General features: G+C 38.0%; 1 protein-coding gene and 1 pseudogene across 1 annotated transcript; both read left to right on the top strand.

The window, feature by feature from the left end:
• Window positions 1-17,065, top strand: part of LOC116332984 — a 49,111-nt pseudogene that overhangs the window by 19,913 nt on the left and 12,133 nt on the right.
• LOC120435948 (G2/M phase-specific E3 ubiquitin-protein ligase-like) lies at window positions 1,177-6,482 on the top strand. Its single transcript, XM_039606180.1, has 7 exons — window positions 1,177-1,455; window positions 1,923-2,018; window positions 2,571-2,881; window positions 4,008-4,189; window positions 4,589-4,758; window positions 5,501-5,588; window positions 6,098-6,482. The coding sequence occupies exons 1-7, from the start codon at window positions 1,253-1,255 to the stop codon at window positions 6,341-6,343; spliced, it is 1,296 nt and encodes a 431-aa protein (XP_039462114.1). The 5' UTR covers window positions 1,177-1,252; the 3' UTR covers window positions 6,344-6,482.

Below are 17,065 nucleotides of genomic sequence, written 5' to 3' on the forward strand. Positions count from 1 at the left end.
AGGTTTCCAGCACAGCTAAGCAGGTCACATTCTGTGGCTCAGTCTTTCACCAAAGAAGTGATTCTCTTGCCAGACCATCTAACTGCACATGTGCCAAGGCGTAACAAAAAGCTTGGCTTTTGAAAATGGACATATAAAATCTGCACTGGAGTTTAGCTGTGACTGGGACTCAGACAAAGTAATGCAGGCAATAAGGACTGCCTTCCAGCCAGTTGTTGAAGGATGCAGGTAAGCTTTAGATCCTTTTTATAAAAAGATTTTTTGTTACTTAGATTATTATACTATTAAAGGTCAACTTTGGGTATTTCCAAAAGGATCTGGGAGCACCAATCAGATGACTGGATTGATATCTTTTAGAGTTAACAAAATTAAGCCTTTTAATGTATTGTATTGTATTGTAGTCTGTTAGCCTTAACAAAAATTTCATATACACTGTTTTCTTCCTCCCTAGGCTGCAGATTCTGCTGGCATGCCACACCAAACTAGTTGAGCCATCACTCACTTCCAAACAGACTTTGAATGGAGACCTTGTGAAAAACTGTTTCATCAGAAGTCAATTTATGTCAGACCTGACAAGGTCATCTTATGTGAGGACAATGAATCAGTAAGTAATCCTGAGCATTTCAGCAAATGTATGTATGTTCATAAAATGAGAGTCAAAAAGGCAAAGATGGATTTTAAACTCCCTTAAACATTGTCACTTGTATTATGTTTTAATACATAAACATATTACTAATATTTATTATGCCATTTTGCTGTCAGTATAATGAAATGTATTATCTGTTTTAATTTACAGACATATTCTGATGAGAGAGTAGCCATACAAGCAGGCAGGATTTCACAGAAACGTTGAATTCTGACAAATGTGGTAAATATTTCTATCTAAAAGTCACTCCAAATAAACTGGAAATTAAGTTGGTTCAGTGTCTGTTACTTAGTCATCTTAGGCATTGTGTCTTTAGTTAAGTGTCAAGTCTTTGTTAAAATCATATTTAAATTTAGTTTAATATTTTGAGCAGGAAGAAATGTACCCCTAAATACATGAAAAGTAAAAGCTATATATGTGATTAGATATTATTCAAAAGTTAAACTCCTGTTCTTTGTGTTCTCACAGTTGAAACTTCTAAAAAGTTCCCTCAGCCATTCCATTGTTAACACACAGTCCATGACTGTTGATGATGAGGTCATCTGGTGCGTTGCTACCCAAGATGTTTGTACTGTTGAATCTTCCATCTCTGCTGACACCCTCACAATGTCCACCAATCCTTCTGTCATTGCTACTGATGAGGATGAGCCTTACTCCAGTGGAACATCTGCCTCTGTCAGTTACAACACACCTGGCTTATCAGTGGGTTCTTCTGCCAGTGTTACTGGTGACACACGTGTCTTCTCTAGTAACACCTCCAGTGTGTCCAATGGACCTACCCAGCCAAGTTTATCCAGCACATCCTACAGGTATGTGTTTTGTACATGTTTGTATCTTTTAATCTTTTGAGCTATATTGTGCAAAAGTCATGAGCCACCCTGCTTTCTTTGTATTTTGCTGGAAAAATAGGAAAGAAGCGCAGTGATTTACTGAAGTCTACAAACAGACATGGAAGCGCAGTATATTAGAGTAGAACAAAACTTGTAGAATTTTAATGAGCTTAAAATTCAAAATGTGATATGAGCTACTTTAGTCTTCAACATAGCTTGAACTCTCTTATCCAAGCTTTCTTGATGGTGATGTCTTCTTTTATTGAATTTCTTTAAGCATGGTTCAGGAATAGTTTTCCAGGCTTTTTGTTCTGTTGTCTGTCAAGATGATCCCACACAACTTTAATAATGCTGAGGCCAATCTATGTATTGTGATAACGTAATTATGTCAACATAATTTATATGTAATTTAACTAAATAATTTACAAAACATTCTGGCTTTGCAGTACATATCTTGGCCTGTTTGAGGAAGAATACCTGTCAGATGACCCCGACCTCCAAGAAGCCATTTCAAGGTCTTTAGACTCAAGTGCAAGTGAAAGGTCAGTACAATACAAACTTTTACTTGTCATGTTGAAAGGTCAACATATTAACCATTATTTTATGTTTGTTGCGGAAAAGGAGTCACTTACTGTCTAGTTTTGGATCAGTTTGAATAAGCAAACTACAAACTGCAACCAGCGATTTCTGTTGTCATTTGAAGATTACCAAGGCTATCAGATTAATTATATTTTACTTGATATATGTTTTGGTTTATTTTTACTTTCTTGAATCGAGGTTGGTTGTCAGTGTTGGATCTTGTTGTTTTTCTTGTTTTGCTTGTATTTATATAGTGTATTTATACTATTTATAAATAATAGTGTATTTATGACAAGATCAAAATTTAAACTTAACTTAAACTTAATCTTTTTTCCATTATCACAAACATTCTTGATTTGTATCTCTTTTTTGTTAAATATCAGTTACAGTCTTAAGGATGGTACATCATTATTCTGTTGGTGGGTTATTGCCATTGAGACTAGTATATTTCTTTACTATTTTTTGTGTGTGTGTGTGTGTGTGTGTGTGTGTGTGTGTGTGTGTGTATGTTTCAGTGACGTCCAGAGCTTAGAGAGAATCTTGGAGCAGATTGTTACTAGAGTAAATAATGACAGCACTGTACGCTTCAACATCATAAGGCGAAATGTGTGGGATGGAGCATCCAGAGCCATGGGCAGATCCAATTTTTCACCAGAGAAAAAAATAGATGTGAAGTTTACTGATGACTATGGAATATCTGAGGGTGCTGTTGACAATGGAGGACCTACTCGGGAGTTCTTCCGACTTTGCCTCTGTGAAGTCAAGGACAAACTTGGCATCTTTGAAGGTCCACCCAATGCTAAAGTTCTTACGTGCAATTCTAAAGGTACTTATGATTTAATTAATTGTTGCCATTTGATTTATTTTACATCAATACATTATACATCAATTGGTTTGTGATTACATGTACGAGTTTAGTATCTCATACAGTTAACTAAACACATTTTTTTGGCAATGATAAAATTTTGTACCACCACAGAGGATTATAAAAATTAAACCTAGATTGACTGAGGGCAGATTCTCTGCTTTAATTGAAAGGTTTGAAACAGTACTGCATATTTAGAAATTCTGGCCATTTTATACATGCTCTCTCATTTCTCAAAAGTAATTATTCAAATGACTGATATGGTGTAATTCAACAATCAGGAGATGCACTTATGAATGGAAACACAGATGTTTTAAAACATGGTGCAATAGTAAATAACTGGAAGGACTTTGCCAGAAAACATCTAAAAGAACTATGCTATACTACTATGAAGATATGGACAGATGACACCAAGATTAACCAAAATGATGGAAGGAGAAAAGTATAGTAAAGAAAAGAATAGCTCAAGTCACACATAGTGGAAGCAGTGTTATGACATGGGCATGAGTAGCTGCCATAGAACCAAGCCACTACTGTTGTCAATGATATCACTGGTGATTTGTGAGGTGTAAAGGGCAATCTGTTCAGATTCAGCCAAATGCAAATGCTAAATTGATTGGACAGTGTAAATTGATAATAACCCAAAAGCATACCAAGCCAGCTCAGTTACCTGATCTGACTGTAAGGCTGTAAAGAATATTAAAGAATTTTAATCCTTGTATTAAAAATAATACATAAAATGGTGTTAGCTTTCAATCACTTGTCTAAAGCAACCATCTTTAAAGATGGTGGATAATGTATAAAATTGACTGTAATTCCTAATCAGCTGGTGCCATTTTTTAATAAAAAATATCTCGAAGGAATTGCACTTCAGTATTATCTTGATTGTTTGGTTTTAAAATCCAACGTGGTGGTGCACAGCAAAATTAAGATGATTTTGTCATTATCCAAACTCTTATGGGTGCAACTGTATGGGTTAATATTTTTTCAGAAATAACATTTGGTAACTTGTACTATAAAAAATGCCACAGTAACAAAAATAATGATGCAAGCTTTTGAGATGATGTTTTATTTTATTTGTTAACAGCAATGAAAGATAATGGATACTACTATGCTGGCCAGATCATGGCAATGTCAATTGCTCATGGGGGACAGAGTCCATGTTTCTTGTCTGAACTCTTGTATGAGTGTCTTCAAAAGGGTCCAGACAATGTAAAAGTCAGCACTGAGCATATTACTGATGAGGAAACAAGGTCACAAGTGCAGTCGGTGAGCATATTTTCCTTTGGTTCTTTCAATTTCATTGTAGGTCTTTTTTTGCTTGTCCAACATTTTTACTAACACTTTCCTAATTTTTCTTGCCCGAGTCCTGCACCTTTCTAGTAAAAGATCAAACATTTTAATGGCTACAAGAAGGAAGAACTAAAAATGTGTGTGGCAGGTTATGGTTCTGTTGGTTACTGCCCAAGAAACTCCAAGTTTCAGTTTTCAGAATTTAATGATTGGACTTGTTTTCCAACTTAATAACTTATACCTCAGCCTCCTGATGGGTTATGGGGTTTCATAGGGTTAATGTACTAATTAAACACTGAAGCTACTAGTTGTGTATGTTCTACTAAATAGTACAGTCAAATAATTCATTTTTTAATTTCCTCATATTGTTTTTAGATCGTACAGGCCGAGAATGATCTACAGCTGCAAGATGCAGTTGCACAGGCAGCCAGCTTGATCAGTCTTGCTGGTCACAATGTTTGCATAACACTTCAAAACAAACAAGAAACTGCTTTGGATCTGGCTCACTGGTATGTCCTTCAACGGACCCGTGCACCTTTTGAAAGGTATGTCTAAACACATACTGTATTGGTAAAAATTAAGCCTGTCAAACTAAAGTCATTGTGTTGTGAAACAATGGTATTACCCTACTTATCTTTATTTGGTGGTACAGGTCTGTAGCGCTCCATTCTAGTACAGTTCGTAACAAAAACAGATATCTTTCATTCATGAAATTAAAATTCACATAAAACGTTGTATCTGTGCCAATGTAGGCATGTGTTTAAATATGTAAATAAAAATAGAATAAAATTGAGTAGCATTTGGGTTGACTGTAGACTGACAGAAAAGTTATGCCAATGGAAAAAGAGATCAGATGTATTTGAAAGCAATTTGTCACTTTACTCCAATTCATGACAAGTCCCTGTGTATCATATTTCAGCTCAGTTGTTCCATGTATAGGCATTCTTTATCTGTATCTAAGACAGTCTGGCCCTGTAAGGGGAAAATGTTCTTCACCCTGATACAGCAGTCCACAGGAAAGTAAAATGTAATTAGTTCAGAAATGTCTCTTAATAAAACCTCAAAACCTCTTGTTATGATACAGGTTCCAAATCCCATCAAATACAAATATAATAATAGTAATATAAAATACAATTTGATTTTGTTTTATTTTGGCTAGGTTCAGAGATGGCTTGAGGTCTCTAGGTGTCCTAGATGCTCTACAGACATACCCTCTTCAGATGAAGTGCCTTTTTCGTGAAAGCTGGAATGGCTCTGAGAGCAACTGATATGGAGAATCTGTTCCAGATCATTCACTCTGAACGAGGGAGTAATGCATTTCAAGACGAGTGCCGGACCCTGGCTTTCTGGCAAGACTATCTTCAGGAGGCAGAATGTGAGTTCACTATTTGGCACAATGTTTGACCATGAATCAAAATTCTCACTTTTGTGCAGCAGCATCATGAAATTACAGACATAGACGCCATAACAAAAAAGGTAGATAGATAGTACTGATGCAAGTGCTGGATTTACAAAGAACATTGTATCCAAATGTGATTTCAGTTTGACTTCAGTGTATTAACAGGATAAATAAATAACAGGATAAATAGGAGGATAACTAAATAAATAAATTATTACCAATCCTGTATACTGAGTACAAATAATAGGCTATTTCTGCATCCACGTACGCTTAATATGTTGTGGTCTCCACTAACTTCTTTTTTTGACATTGTGGTTTTACTGTATAGCCTAAATAAGCTTCATGTGTGTCTTTCAAATTACAGCTTAATTTAAAAAAATATACATGTTTCACTTTTGATTTAATCTTTTGGTAATTTAATGTATCTGTACATCAATAGTCTTAGTCAGAATCTCATTATCATTTTGTATTTTTCTATCTTATAGTTGAAACTGATGTCTCTTTGGAAGATATTCTTGTTTTCTGCACTGGATGTGACAGCATACCAGCCCTGGGTTTTTCTCCAAAGCCAAGCCTTGAGTTCGTCACTAACTGCAGATTTCCAGTGGCCAATACTTGTGAAAATATCCTTCGTGTACCAGTTCATGCAGTGTACACTACTTTCAAATCAGACATGGATTTTGCAATACGGAATTCACCAGGATTTGGAAGAGCATGATGTGTTTCCTTAAGGATTGTTGACATGATGAGGATTTGGGTTTTTTTTCTATTTTGCATATGCATTTTTAATTTTCTTGTTTTTTGTTAATGTTGTTAACCCCACATCAGAGTACACCCTGGACAGCAGTAGGACTGTATAGCCTAAATAAGCTTCATGTGTGTCTTTCAAATTACAGCTTAAATACCAGTTCATGCAGTGTACATTACTTTCAAATCAGACATGGATTTGATAAGTCAAGAGAATGGATGGAATAATTTTGTTTCAGTTTATACATGTGAGGCATTTTTTGTTTTTGATTGTAGTTAATTTGTTTTCCTGCTTATATGGCATGTTTTTGTCTCTGATATGACCCATAGTAACATTAGATTATTTAGTACCCCTGCAGTGAGCAAAATAATATGCCACAATCTCATTGTTATATAGAATTAAGTTTTCTCAAATGCTCCCTCTGTTCAACTATTCCACATAATGTGAATTTTCAGATGAGATGAGTTAAGCTTTATTTCAGTGTCCCATTTGAACATTTATGATTTACACAGAACTTTGTATTAATATCATTTACTTTTTAGCTTAACTCACAGGTTTAAAAATGTTTTTGTTAGGTTTTGGTAAAGTTTTGAAAAGTATTACGGTAACCCTACATACTAAAAGGTGGAAAGACAGTATCTCCAACACTGGCAGCAAAGTTGTCTATAAATGTGACAGACATTGGTTTGATCAAACCTGGTTATGTTACAGGTTGAAATATGAACATTATATCACACTATATGACATTACAATCTTATCAAATTATTATATGTTATCAAAGTATTATAAACAATAATAATAATGATAATAATAATAATAATAAACATAACCTGGTTTGCAGGGAGTGTTTTAAGGATTTTGTTTGCACATTTTACTATACTACTACTGGATAACACATGCTCATTGTAGATTGTTTGGGTTTTTTTCCTCTTTCATTTGTGTTTTTTAAGACCAGCCCTATTACTGCAGAATATTATTTCCTTCCTCTGGGTACTGGAAATACACAAATAAAGTGTTCTGTGTTCCTACTTTTTATGTAATTTGTGTCTTTTTTTTTTTTTTTTTTTTTTTTTTAAAGAGAGTTTAAAATGTATAACATATTTTATTTAATGAATGAATCATAATTCCTGTTTATTAACAGATAAATTAGTACATCATACAATCATATGTAACATATACTGTAACATTTTGTACTGTGACAAGTATGGTTTGTCATGAAAAAAAGTGTAGTCTAAACACTTTATTTGTCTACTTTTATGATTTAAATGACACAAGTGAATATGAAGATAAAACCAGTCTTTTACCTTACCTTACTTTTACCTAAATAATAGTCTTGGACCTTTTTCAGTATCATGATATTTCACAATTTTTAGTGTCTGGCACTCAAATACATTTTTAATTAACACAAACAAATTTACTAATAACTTAACTGAAGCATGCGGCATGCTGTCAAAAAACTTCTATCCCATGATTTCCATCGTCACTCAAGGGGTCGATCTGCCTCAAGTCAGCCGTCAACTGCTGGTGATGGTAAGAACGATGTCTGAAGTGCACTTGACTGAGCGGTCTGTGATGCTGAGGAAGTTGCAACATTCCAACAGTCCACAGCTGCAGCGGGAGTTATTTTCCATTGTCCTTAAGCTGTGATGGTTCCACTGATTTACAAATTCATCCACAGATCTGTTAATTCTTGGAAGATATACATGGTGAAGAGCCCTAATATGAAATGGGTCAGTGCTATCTAAAATCCCAACATTTTCCATAAAGAGGAAAAGGTCTTTAAAGTATGCTGACACAACTCTGTTTAGTTCACCCACAATCTTTCAATTCTTTGATTATGCACACTTCGTCCAACCATAAAGCTTCCTCTGTTTGGCCCTCGATGTTCAATCATAAACCGTGCAATATCAATATTCTCACTGCCAGCATCACCCCTGACACGTTGTGGGAGGCCAAAGAGATCAACGGCACTCTGGAAAAGTTGCATAGCAGTTGATGCTCTGTTATCTGTGCAGCATCTCATGTAGGTAATGCAGCGACTATAGCCGTCAACTCCTCCATGAAACACAAACCCCAAGGATTTAACTTATGGTTTGTGTCAATATGCCTGGAATAAGAAGAAATATATTATTATTATGACACTAGATGTACATTAAAATAAAGGTCTATGACTTTGACATTGTACTTCTGTCATGTAACCTATTTCTGGAGATAAACAATATTTTAAACCCAGACATTATACAACATTGTTTATTAAAACACAAACAAAATATTATATTACTACAATGCAGGAAGTAATAATTAACATTAATCAAATTTAAAAAAAGTGAAAAAGGCATACCACACTTGATTTGGGACAGTGACATTGTAGACCCTCCTCTGAATTGCTCTCCGTCTTCTCAAAGCTCTTCCCACTGGATCAACTATTCTTAAACGTTCTCACTTTTCGCCACCGCTGAACTCTGATTCCTCTTCCTCTCAAACTACCACTAATGTAGGATTCTCCTGAGCCAGGGGTATGTGTAAGAATCTCAGTAATGAGATGATCAAGATCCACATTTGAAATATTATTAAAAAGTTCCATAGTCCACTAAACCTAGTTGTATCCTGTGGTTTTACAGTGTTCGAACATTTACTGACAACATTTGAGATATGGCCATCCAACTAAACCCCAAGTCTCGCATGTCAGTCAGCTGAGTAGCTGGTATGTTGTACCTAAAAGAGTTAGACACAAAATAACAAATATGTTAACTTCTTTCTTATTTCTTGCATTCATTATCTTGTTTGCCATCTCTTGACTCTCTCAAGTGCCATACACATTATGAATAAATTTGTTTCCATTTTTATCACTTACCTTGGCCTTCCTCTTTGAGATGTAGAATGGTATAATGAGCCCATAACATGTGCTTCAGCTTCTGCTCGAAGTGTTAGCTCAGTTGACATCTCCATCAGTGATTGATAAATTCCCTCAAGAAGTGTGCATAATCTTATCCCAGAAACGTTTTGTTGAACATTATTCATGAGCACTAGAAATGTTGCAATAATGAAAACGTGTTCTTCAAGGTGACGTAGTATAAATTCCAAATTATTTCGACCATTTGTAGTTTGAACAGCTGTCGCAAAACAGTTGTCAAGCTCTAAAAAGTACTGAAATAGTTCAGCTGATGCCATTTTGTAAAGGCAGAGATTTCAGAAACACCTCATCTCTAAAAATGAGGTTCATACATTCTATATATTCAAGTTTCATTCCATATATTCAAGTTTCATTCTATATATTCAAGCTTCATTCCATATATTCAGACGATCATTCTATATATTCAAGTTTCATTCCATATATTCAGAAGATCATTCCATATATTCAAGTTTCATTCCATATATTCAGACGATCATTCTATATATTCAAGTTTCATTCCATATATTCAAGTTTCATTCTATATATTCAAGCTTCATTCCATATATTCAGACGATCATTCTATATATTCAAGTTTCATTCCACATATTCAGACGATCATTCTATATATTCAAGCTTCATTCCATATATTCAAGTTTCATTCCATATATTCAAGCTTCATTCCATATATTCAGACGATCATTCTATATATTCAAGTTTCATTCCATATATTCAGACGATCATTCTATATATTCAAGCTTCATTCCATATATTCAGAAGATCATTCCATATAGCAGTGATCAGTGAGATGCTTGGCTACAAGTTGAACAGCCACAAGGGGCAGTACCCTCCATGGAGAAGGAGGCTAGAGGGCAAGATCAAAGTAGCACGGAGGGAGGTTAGCCAACTAACGGAGTTGCAGAAAGGCGCGACAAAGAAGGTGCATAAGAAATACAGCAAGCTGTCCTTACCTGAGGCCTTGGAAACTGCCAAGCAAAGACTCACAGCCTTGGCCAGCCGCTTGAGGAGGTACACCAGAGAGATAGAAGGCAGGAGAATAAACCAGCTGTTCTCCACAGAACCAGCAAAGGTGTACTCTCAGTGGCAAGGGAACAATAAGAGAACAGCACCACCAAGGCTGGAGACGGAGCAATACTGGAAGAGCATATGGGAGAAGGACGCAACCCATAACGGCAATGCTCAGTGGCTAGTGGATCTGAGGGCAGACCACAGCAACCTCCCTGAACAGGGTCCAGTAACCATCACAGTGGCAGATATCCAAGAAAGGGTCTCCAGTATGAAGAGTTGGATGGTTCACGACATGGTTCACGCCGACATGGTTCACGCCTACTGGCTGAAGAAGCTGACTGCACTCCACGAGCGTCTGGCAGCACAAATGAACCAGCTGCTAGTTAACGAGAGACACCCGGAATGGCTAACTGAAGGTCGGACGGTCCTGATCCCCAAGGACCCCAAGAAGGGACCGGTCCCATCCATGGGAACCATGAAGAGGCCGCTAGAAAAGCTGCAACCACCAGGCAAGTCCTGAGGAGTCAGCTGAACGGTAAGAACAAGATCCGGGCCATCAACACCTACGCCCTGCCCGTGATCAGGTACCCTGCTGGGGTAATAGGCTGGCCAAAGGAGGACATAGAAGCCACTGACATAAAGACAAGAAAGCTCCTTACCATGCATGGAGGGTTTCACCCCAAGTCCAGCACCCTGAGGCTGTACGCTAAGCGGAAGGAAGGGGCCGAGGACTGGTGAGTGTCAGCACCACAGTCCAGGATGAGACAACGAACATCCAAGAATACATTGGGAAGATGGCCCCAACTGACCGAGTGCTCAGTGAATACCTCAGGCAGCAGAAACCCAAGAAAGAGGAGGGAGACGAGGAACCATCATGGAAGGACAGGCCCCTGCACGGTATGTACCACCGGCAGATAGAGGAGGTGGCTGATATCCAGAAATCCTACCAGTGGCTGGACAAAGCTGGACTGAAAGACAGCACAGAGGCACTAATCATGGCAGCACAAGAACAAGCTCTGAGTACAAGATCCATAGAGGCTGGGGTCTATCACACCAGGCAAGACCCCAGGTGCAGGCTGTGTAAAGATGCCCCTGAGACAATCCAGCACATAACAACAGGGTGCAAGATGCTAGCAGGCAAGGCATACATGGAACGCCATAACCAAGTGGCCGGCATAGTGTACAGGAACATCTGTGCCGAGTATAACCTGGAAGTGCCGAGGTCAAAATGGGAGACGCCCCCAAGGGTGATGGAGAATGACCGAGCTAAGATCCTGTGGGACTTCCAGATACAGACGGACAAAATGGTGGTGGCTAACCAACCGGACATAGTGGTGGTAGACAAACAGGAGAAGACGGCCGTAGTGATCGATGTAGCGGTTCGAATGACAGCAATATCAGGAAGAAGGAACACGAGAAGCTGGAGAAATACCAAGGGCTCAGAGAAGAGCTCGAGAGGATGTGGAGGGTGAAGGTAACGGTGGTCCCCGTGGTAATCGGAGCACTAGGTGCGGTGACTTCAAGCTAGGCGAGTGGCTCCAGCAGATCCCGGGAACAACATCGGAGATCTCTGTCCAGAAGAGCGCAGTCCTGGGAACAGCTAAGATACTGCGCATGGGACCCTCAAGCTCCCAGGCCTCTGGTAGAGGACCCGAGCTTGAAGGATAAACCGCCCGTAGGGGGCGTGCTTTTTTGTTTTTTATATATACACATACATATATATATATATATATATATATATATATATATATACATACACATATACATATATATACATATACATATACATATACATATACATACAAAGTCTGGGACCTGCCACAGAGAAGGATCTATCACCACGAGATTTGAGATAAGTCCGTGGGATGGACAGCATTTATTTTGAGCTAGACCTCATGGTTTTTCCTGGAGCATAAGCAGAGAGGAGCTCAGACAGGTAAGGAGGGGCTCGGGCATTAAGCATTAAGTGACTTAAAAAACAAAAAGTAAAAGTTTAAATTGGATCCTGTAGGAGACAGGAAGCCAGTGTAAAGAAGCTAATACTGGGGTTACATGCTCTCTCCATTTGGTACCAGTTAATAACCTAACCTAATATAGTATAAATGCTGTCTTCCTCTAAAATATGCAGTTAGAAACACAAGACATATTCTCATTGTTTGTTTGGGTAAATAAGATTCTACATCTTCATATTGTTATTATACGAACATATTTACATAGAAATGTCTTTACAAGTCTACTCACAATATTAATTTTGGCATGTCACAGGTGGAAGTGCTCTCTGTGGTGGCTCAGCAGGTTCTCTGTCAGGGGTTGGGTCTCTGACCCAGCGCTTTGTATTATTTTTGTATTGTTTTCTTATGTTTCCATTGTGTTCTATTCATGTGCTCTTCTTAAGTTGAGGGTTAATGAGTTATTTTGTATTTTTGGATTATTTATGAAATGATGTTAAGTCTTAGTAATATTATTATTGCCTTGAGTTGCAGTATAGTTTAGGTCCTTTAATGTCTCCTTAGTTATGAGTCTCTTCATGTCCCCTGGTGTAAGTCTGTCCCAGTCTTCTGCGTCATGTATTTTCTGTCTATGTGTTTTCATGTTGCTCATGTCATGTCCACATGTTTCCTGTTTTATTCTGAGTCTTGTGTTCTTGGTTCCTTATGTTTAGTTTTATTCTCCCTTTTGTAATTATCCTGATAAGCCCCACGCCCCCGGTACCTGAGGCAAAAAAGGAGGAGATCACTATAAACGGGGGGGGCAAAAATATAAGTCCCGACATGTGTGGTATCCACAGAAACCTCTGAATCTCAGCTAAAATCTCATATAAACCATTTCTACAACCACCAAACAAAAGGAAAACAAGCCATGATTGAAAGAGCAGTTGCGTAAATGCGCAAAAGTCCACTAAACAAACAAAACCGAACCAGAAATTCTTCAGACTTCATGTAACCGGCTAAAGAAAGGCTAGTTATCTTCCAGAGCTATCACCAATTCCAAACACCACATTTCACTACGCTCTAACCAAAATTCACTGAAAGAGCCGCAAAACAAGACCACAAAAACACATAGGGGCGCAAATGCGCTAAGACAGAAATTGGCTTACCGTCTCAAATTTCGCTGGTAGCCGGTAGCCTCGCGATGATCAGCAGTTACCACGTCTAACTAGCCGCATCAGAGCCATTTCCGTCAACAACCTTAATTTTAGACCCACCTACAGACACGTGACCGGACAGACGCCACATGCAGTAAATTTGGGCCCACGTGGGGTTGAGTTTTTCAATTTCTGATTGGTTGAAGTGACGTGAACATGGCATCGTTACTGTGACCCTATTGGCTAAAACGATTAAAAAAGCCCCTCAGATTTTAAAGGAGGAGAGGCCAATTAAACACTTCATGCGCACGGCAGAAAAGGCCCATCACCATGTAAATGTGTGGTTAATTCTTAAAAAATATTAAAAAAAACCCAAAGCATTTTTAGGTCTGTTAATAAATTAATTAATTTCTGCTCTTTAATACCTAAAAAAACTCAACTGACATCGTGTCCAATTGTGTGCCAAAATTGGACATTTTTGTACAACGTCTGGATATTTATGTATTGACAGTGCTGTAATTTTTCACTGTTTCACTTTAGAAACATAAATCTTTGCACAGATGATGTTTATATGTTGGTTACTGAATTTCTGGAATGAAATATGAACTGAAGCATATTTTTAAATGGGTTTTATATGCTAAAAAATAAATAAAAAAATGAGGCGAGGATAAACTTACTTTTTCTTACTACTTACTTTTTCTGTGTTCCAGTCTCAGTAACTTTGACACAGTAATATCTGCTGCAATATTTACACCTCTGATGAAATTTCACAAATGTAAGCTTTATTTTGATACCAAGATTGTATACACAAAGTTTGTAATTGCAGAGAAATACTCAGTTAATTTTGGACATTTCGTTTTCGAGCAGGAAGCTCAGAAACCCCTTTGGGGCTGATCAGATTATGTCTCATTCTAGTCAGCTGTCTCCTCACGTGTCTCCACTTCCCCTGATCACCTCATGTGTGTATTTAAATCCTCTGTCTCCCTTTGTTCATTGTCGCGTTGTCTGTGTTACCTTCCCCGTGTCTAGTCTTAGACTTTATAGTGTCCTTAGGTGTTCATAGTACTCACAGTGTTCATAGTATTCATTGTCGTCATAGTCTAGTCACAGTGTCACAGTTTATTCATAGTTTTCTTAGTTTTGTCATTGCCTTCAGTTTAGTTCCTTGCTCAAGTTTCTTTCATGCTTTGAGCTATGTTTCACGTCGCATCAGCCCTAATAAAGGCTCACTTTTTGTTTAAAGTTAATCCCTTCTCCTCTCCTGTGTCTGCTCCTGGGTCCTCCAAACACCCTCCACATGGTCTGCTCCCGCAGATTGTGAAATTCTCTGCATACAGCAGGTGATTGCCAAGAATCTAAAAACTTTTATGTTCGAGGGGACGGAGCTTTCCCTAAACCCAACCTGTTTTGTCTTTATCACCATGAACCCTGGTTATGCTGGCAGGGCTGAGCTTCCTGACAACCTAAAGGTACATATCAGACCAGAATATACAGTTAATACAGGCTAACAACACTGTTAACATAATATAAACAGTAAGGTGAATAAAACATACTGTATGTCGAGCTGGCAGTCTTAGTTTTCCGTACAGTGGCTTTGATGGTGCCAGACTATGGTCTCATTGGTGAAATCTCACTATACGCTATGGGCTTCATTGAATCTCAAAGGTATAAGTGGGAAAAAAAATTCCACAGAATGTTTTAGTCTGAAAATTATTTTAAGAAGAAGACCTGCTTGGTTAAAAAAACAACAACCTCTAATTCAGATTTTACTGACAGTTTGGCCCAGAAGATTGCGGCCACCTACCGTTTGTGCTCTGAGCAGCTGTCTTCTCAGCACCACTACAACTACGGTATGCGAGCTGTGAAATCTGTGTTGACTGCAGCAGGGAACCTAAAGCTGAAATATCCCTAGGAGAATGCGAGCGTGCTGTTGCTTAGAGCGCTGATGGATGTCAACGTGGCCAAATTTCTGGCACCAGATGCGCCACTGTTTCAGGTGTCAGATTTTGTACCGCCTCCACTGATAGACTGAGTCTGTTAGTTATAAATCAGGGCATGTTAACATATCATTCTCCTGCTGCTCCCTGCAGGGCGTCATCTCTGATTTATTTCCTGGAGTTGTCCTTCCAAAACCAGACTATGACCTCCTCCTCAAAGCACTCAGTGACAACATTGCAAAGCTTTACCTCCAGCCTGTCCCATGGTTCATTGGCAAAATCACCCAGGTATTGATTCAAATTTATAAATGTTTGCAGGATTAATTTTACTGTATGTACAGGTGTATGAGAGGATGTTGATGCATCATGGCTTCATGATAGTAGGGGATCCTTTAGGAGGAAAGACTTCTGCCTATAAAGTTCTTGCTCCTACACTTGGAGATCTTTACAATGGCAAATATTCACAGTTTATAGTATAAACAGTATACACAGTTTATGCTGTGATTGCCAGCAAGTTTCTTTGACCGCCACATTTTTCAGAATCAGAATCAGAATACTTTATTGATCCCTAGGGGAAATTATTTTTGGTTACAGTGTTCCAGTATAAACAAACAGTAACAAAGACAAACAATACACTAAATAAGATTTTTGATTCAGACTGGCCCATTGCAAGCTATTTATTAATTAAATGTATTTTTTTATGTTATGTTTTTGTTCCTCTGTTTAAATTGTTATGCAAATTATTTCCATTTAGCCAAGCTCATGGATGAATTTGCAGTGAAGTTTTGCATCATCAACCCCAAGACCATGGGTCAATTGTATGGTTGCTTCTATCCAGCCTGCCATGAATGGTCTGATGGTGTCCTGGCCACCTCCTTCGGGAATCAGGCTATCTCCACCTCCGAAGATCGACAGTGGATCATCTTTGATGGGCCAATTGATGCAGTCTGGATTGAGCACATGAATACTGTGCTAGATGACAACAAGAAGGTATGGGTCTTTTTGACGTCTTTTTAAGTGTTTAAACTGTACAAAGTTTGATGTGAACATTTCTGTTTTTTGTTTTCATTTTTGTTTTTGTTTTGTTTTGTTTTGTTTTTCAGGAGATCTTCCTATACTCAGCAATGTCTTTTTATCTGCTAGCTTTGTCTGATGAGTGGTGAGATCATCCAGATGAGTCCAAAGATGAGTCTGATCCTCGAAACTGCTGACCTGGAGCAAGCCTCTCCAGCTACTGTCAGCAGGTAAGCAGCTAGGACATAGATTGTAATTAGGAGGTGACCTTTATTTTGTTTTTTAGACATAACTTTCTACCTGAAGGTGTGGCATGATCTAGATGGAACCTCATCAACTGGGCTGGTCTCCTCTAAGAGATTCCTATATGAACACACTGCCTGAAACCCTACTGTAATGAAAATACTGAGTACTGAACATACTGAGCCGGTGGGATTACACACATACATGTCTTCATGGCAAAACGTTTAATCAATATTGCCACCTTAATATATTGAGGATATATATCTTAAATCTGCTTATTTGACCTTTTGTCCCAAAGATCATGGACCTGTTTAACTGGTTGGTTCAACCATGTCTAGACTTTATAGATGGAGAATGTCACTTTGTAGTGAGGACATTTCCCATCCACTTGGCACAAAGCCTATGAAACTGTATTCCTGCATGATGGGTTAATAAGAATGACTTCTAATTAATATTTGGTTGATCAGAATGTATTCATATTTCTCACTGCGTGTGTGTTTTGTTTTA

This window comes from Oreochromis aureus, linkage group 22 (genome assembly GCF_013358895.1).
Source record: "Oreochromis aureus strain Israel breed Guangdong linkage group 22, ZZ_aureus, whole genome shotgun sequence".
NCBI lineage: Eukaryota > Metazoa > Chordata > Actinopteri > Cichliformes > Cichlidae > Oreochromis > Oreochromis aureus.

What these genes read in the sequence shown, in the direction of transcription:
- LOC120435948 (XM_039606180.1), top strand. Translation starts at nt 1,253, where the DNA reads ATGTCCACCAATCCTTCTGTCATTGCTACTGATGAGGATGAGCCTTAC. An exon ending in TTATCCAGCACATCCTACAG is followed by an intron (nt 1,456 to 1,922) that starts GTATGTGTTTTG and finishes CTGGCTTTGCAG; the next exon opens with TACATATCTTGGCCTGTTTG. An exon ending in CAAGGTCACAAGTGCAGTCG is followed by an intron (nt 4,190 to 4,588) that starts GTGAGCATATTT and finishes TATTGTTTTTAG; the next exon opens with ATCGTACAGGCCGAGAATGA.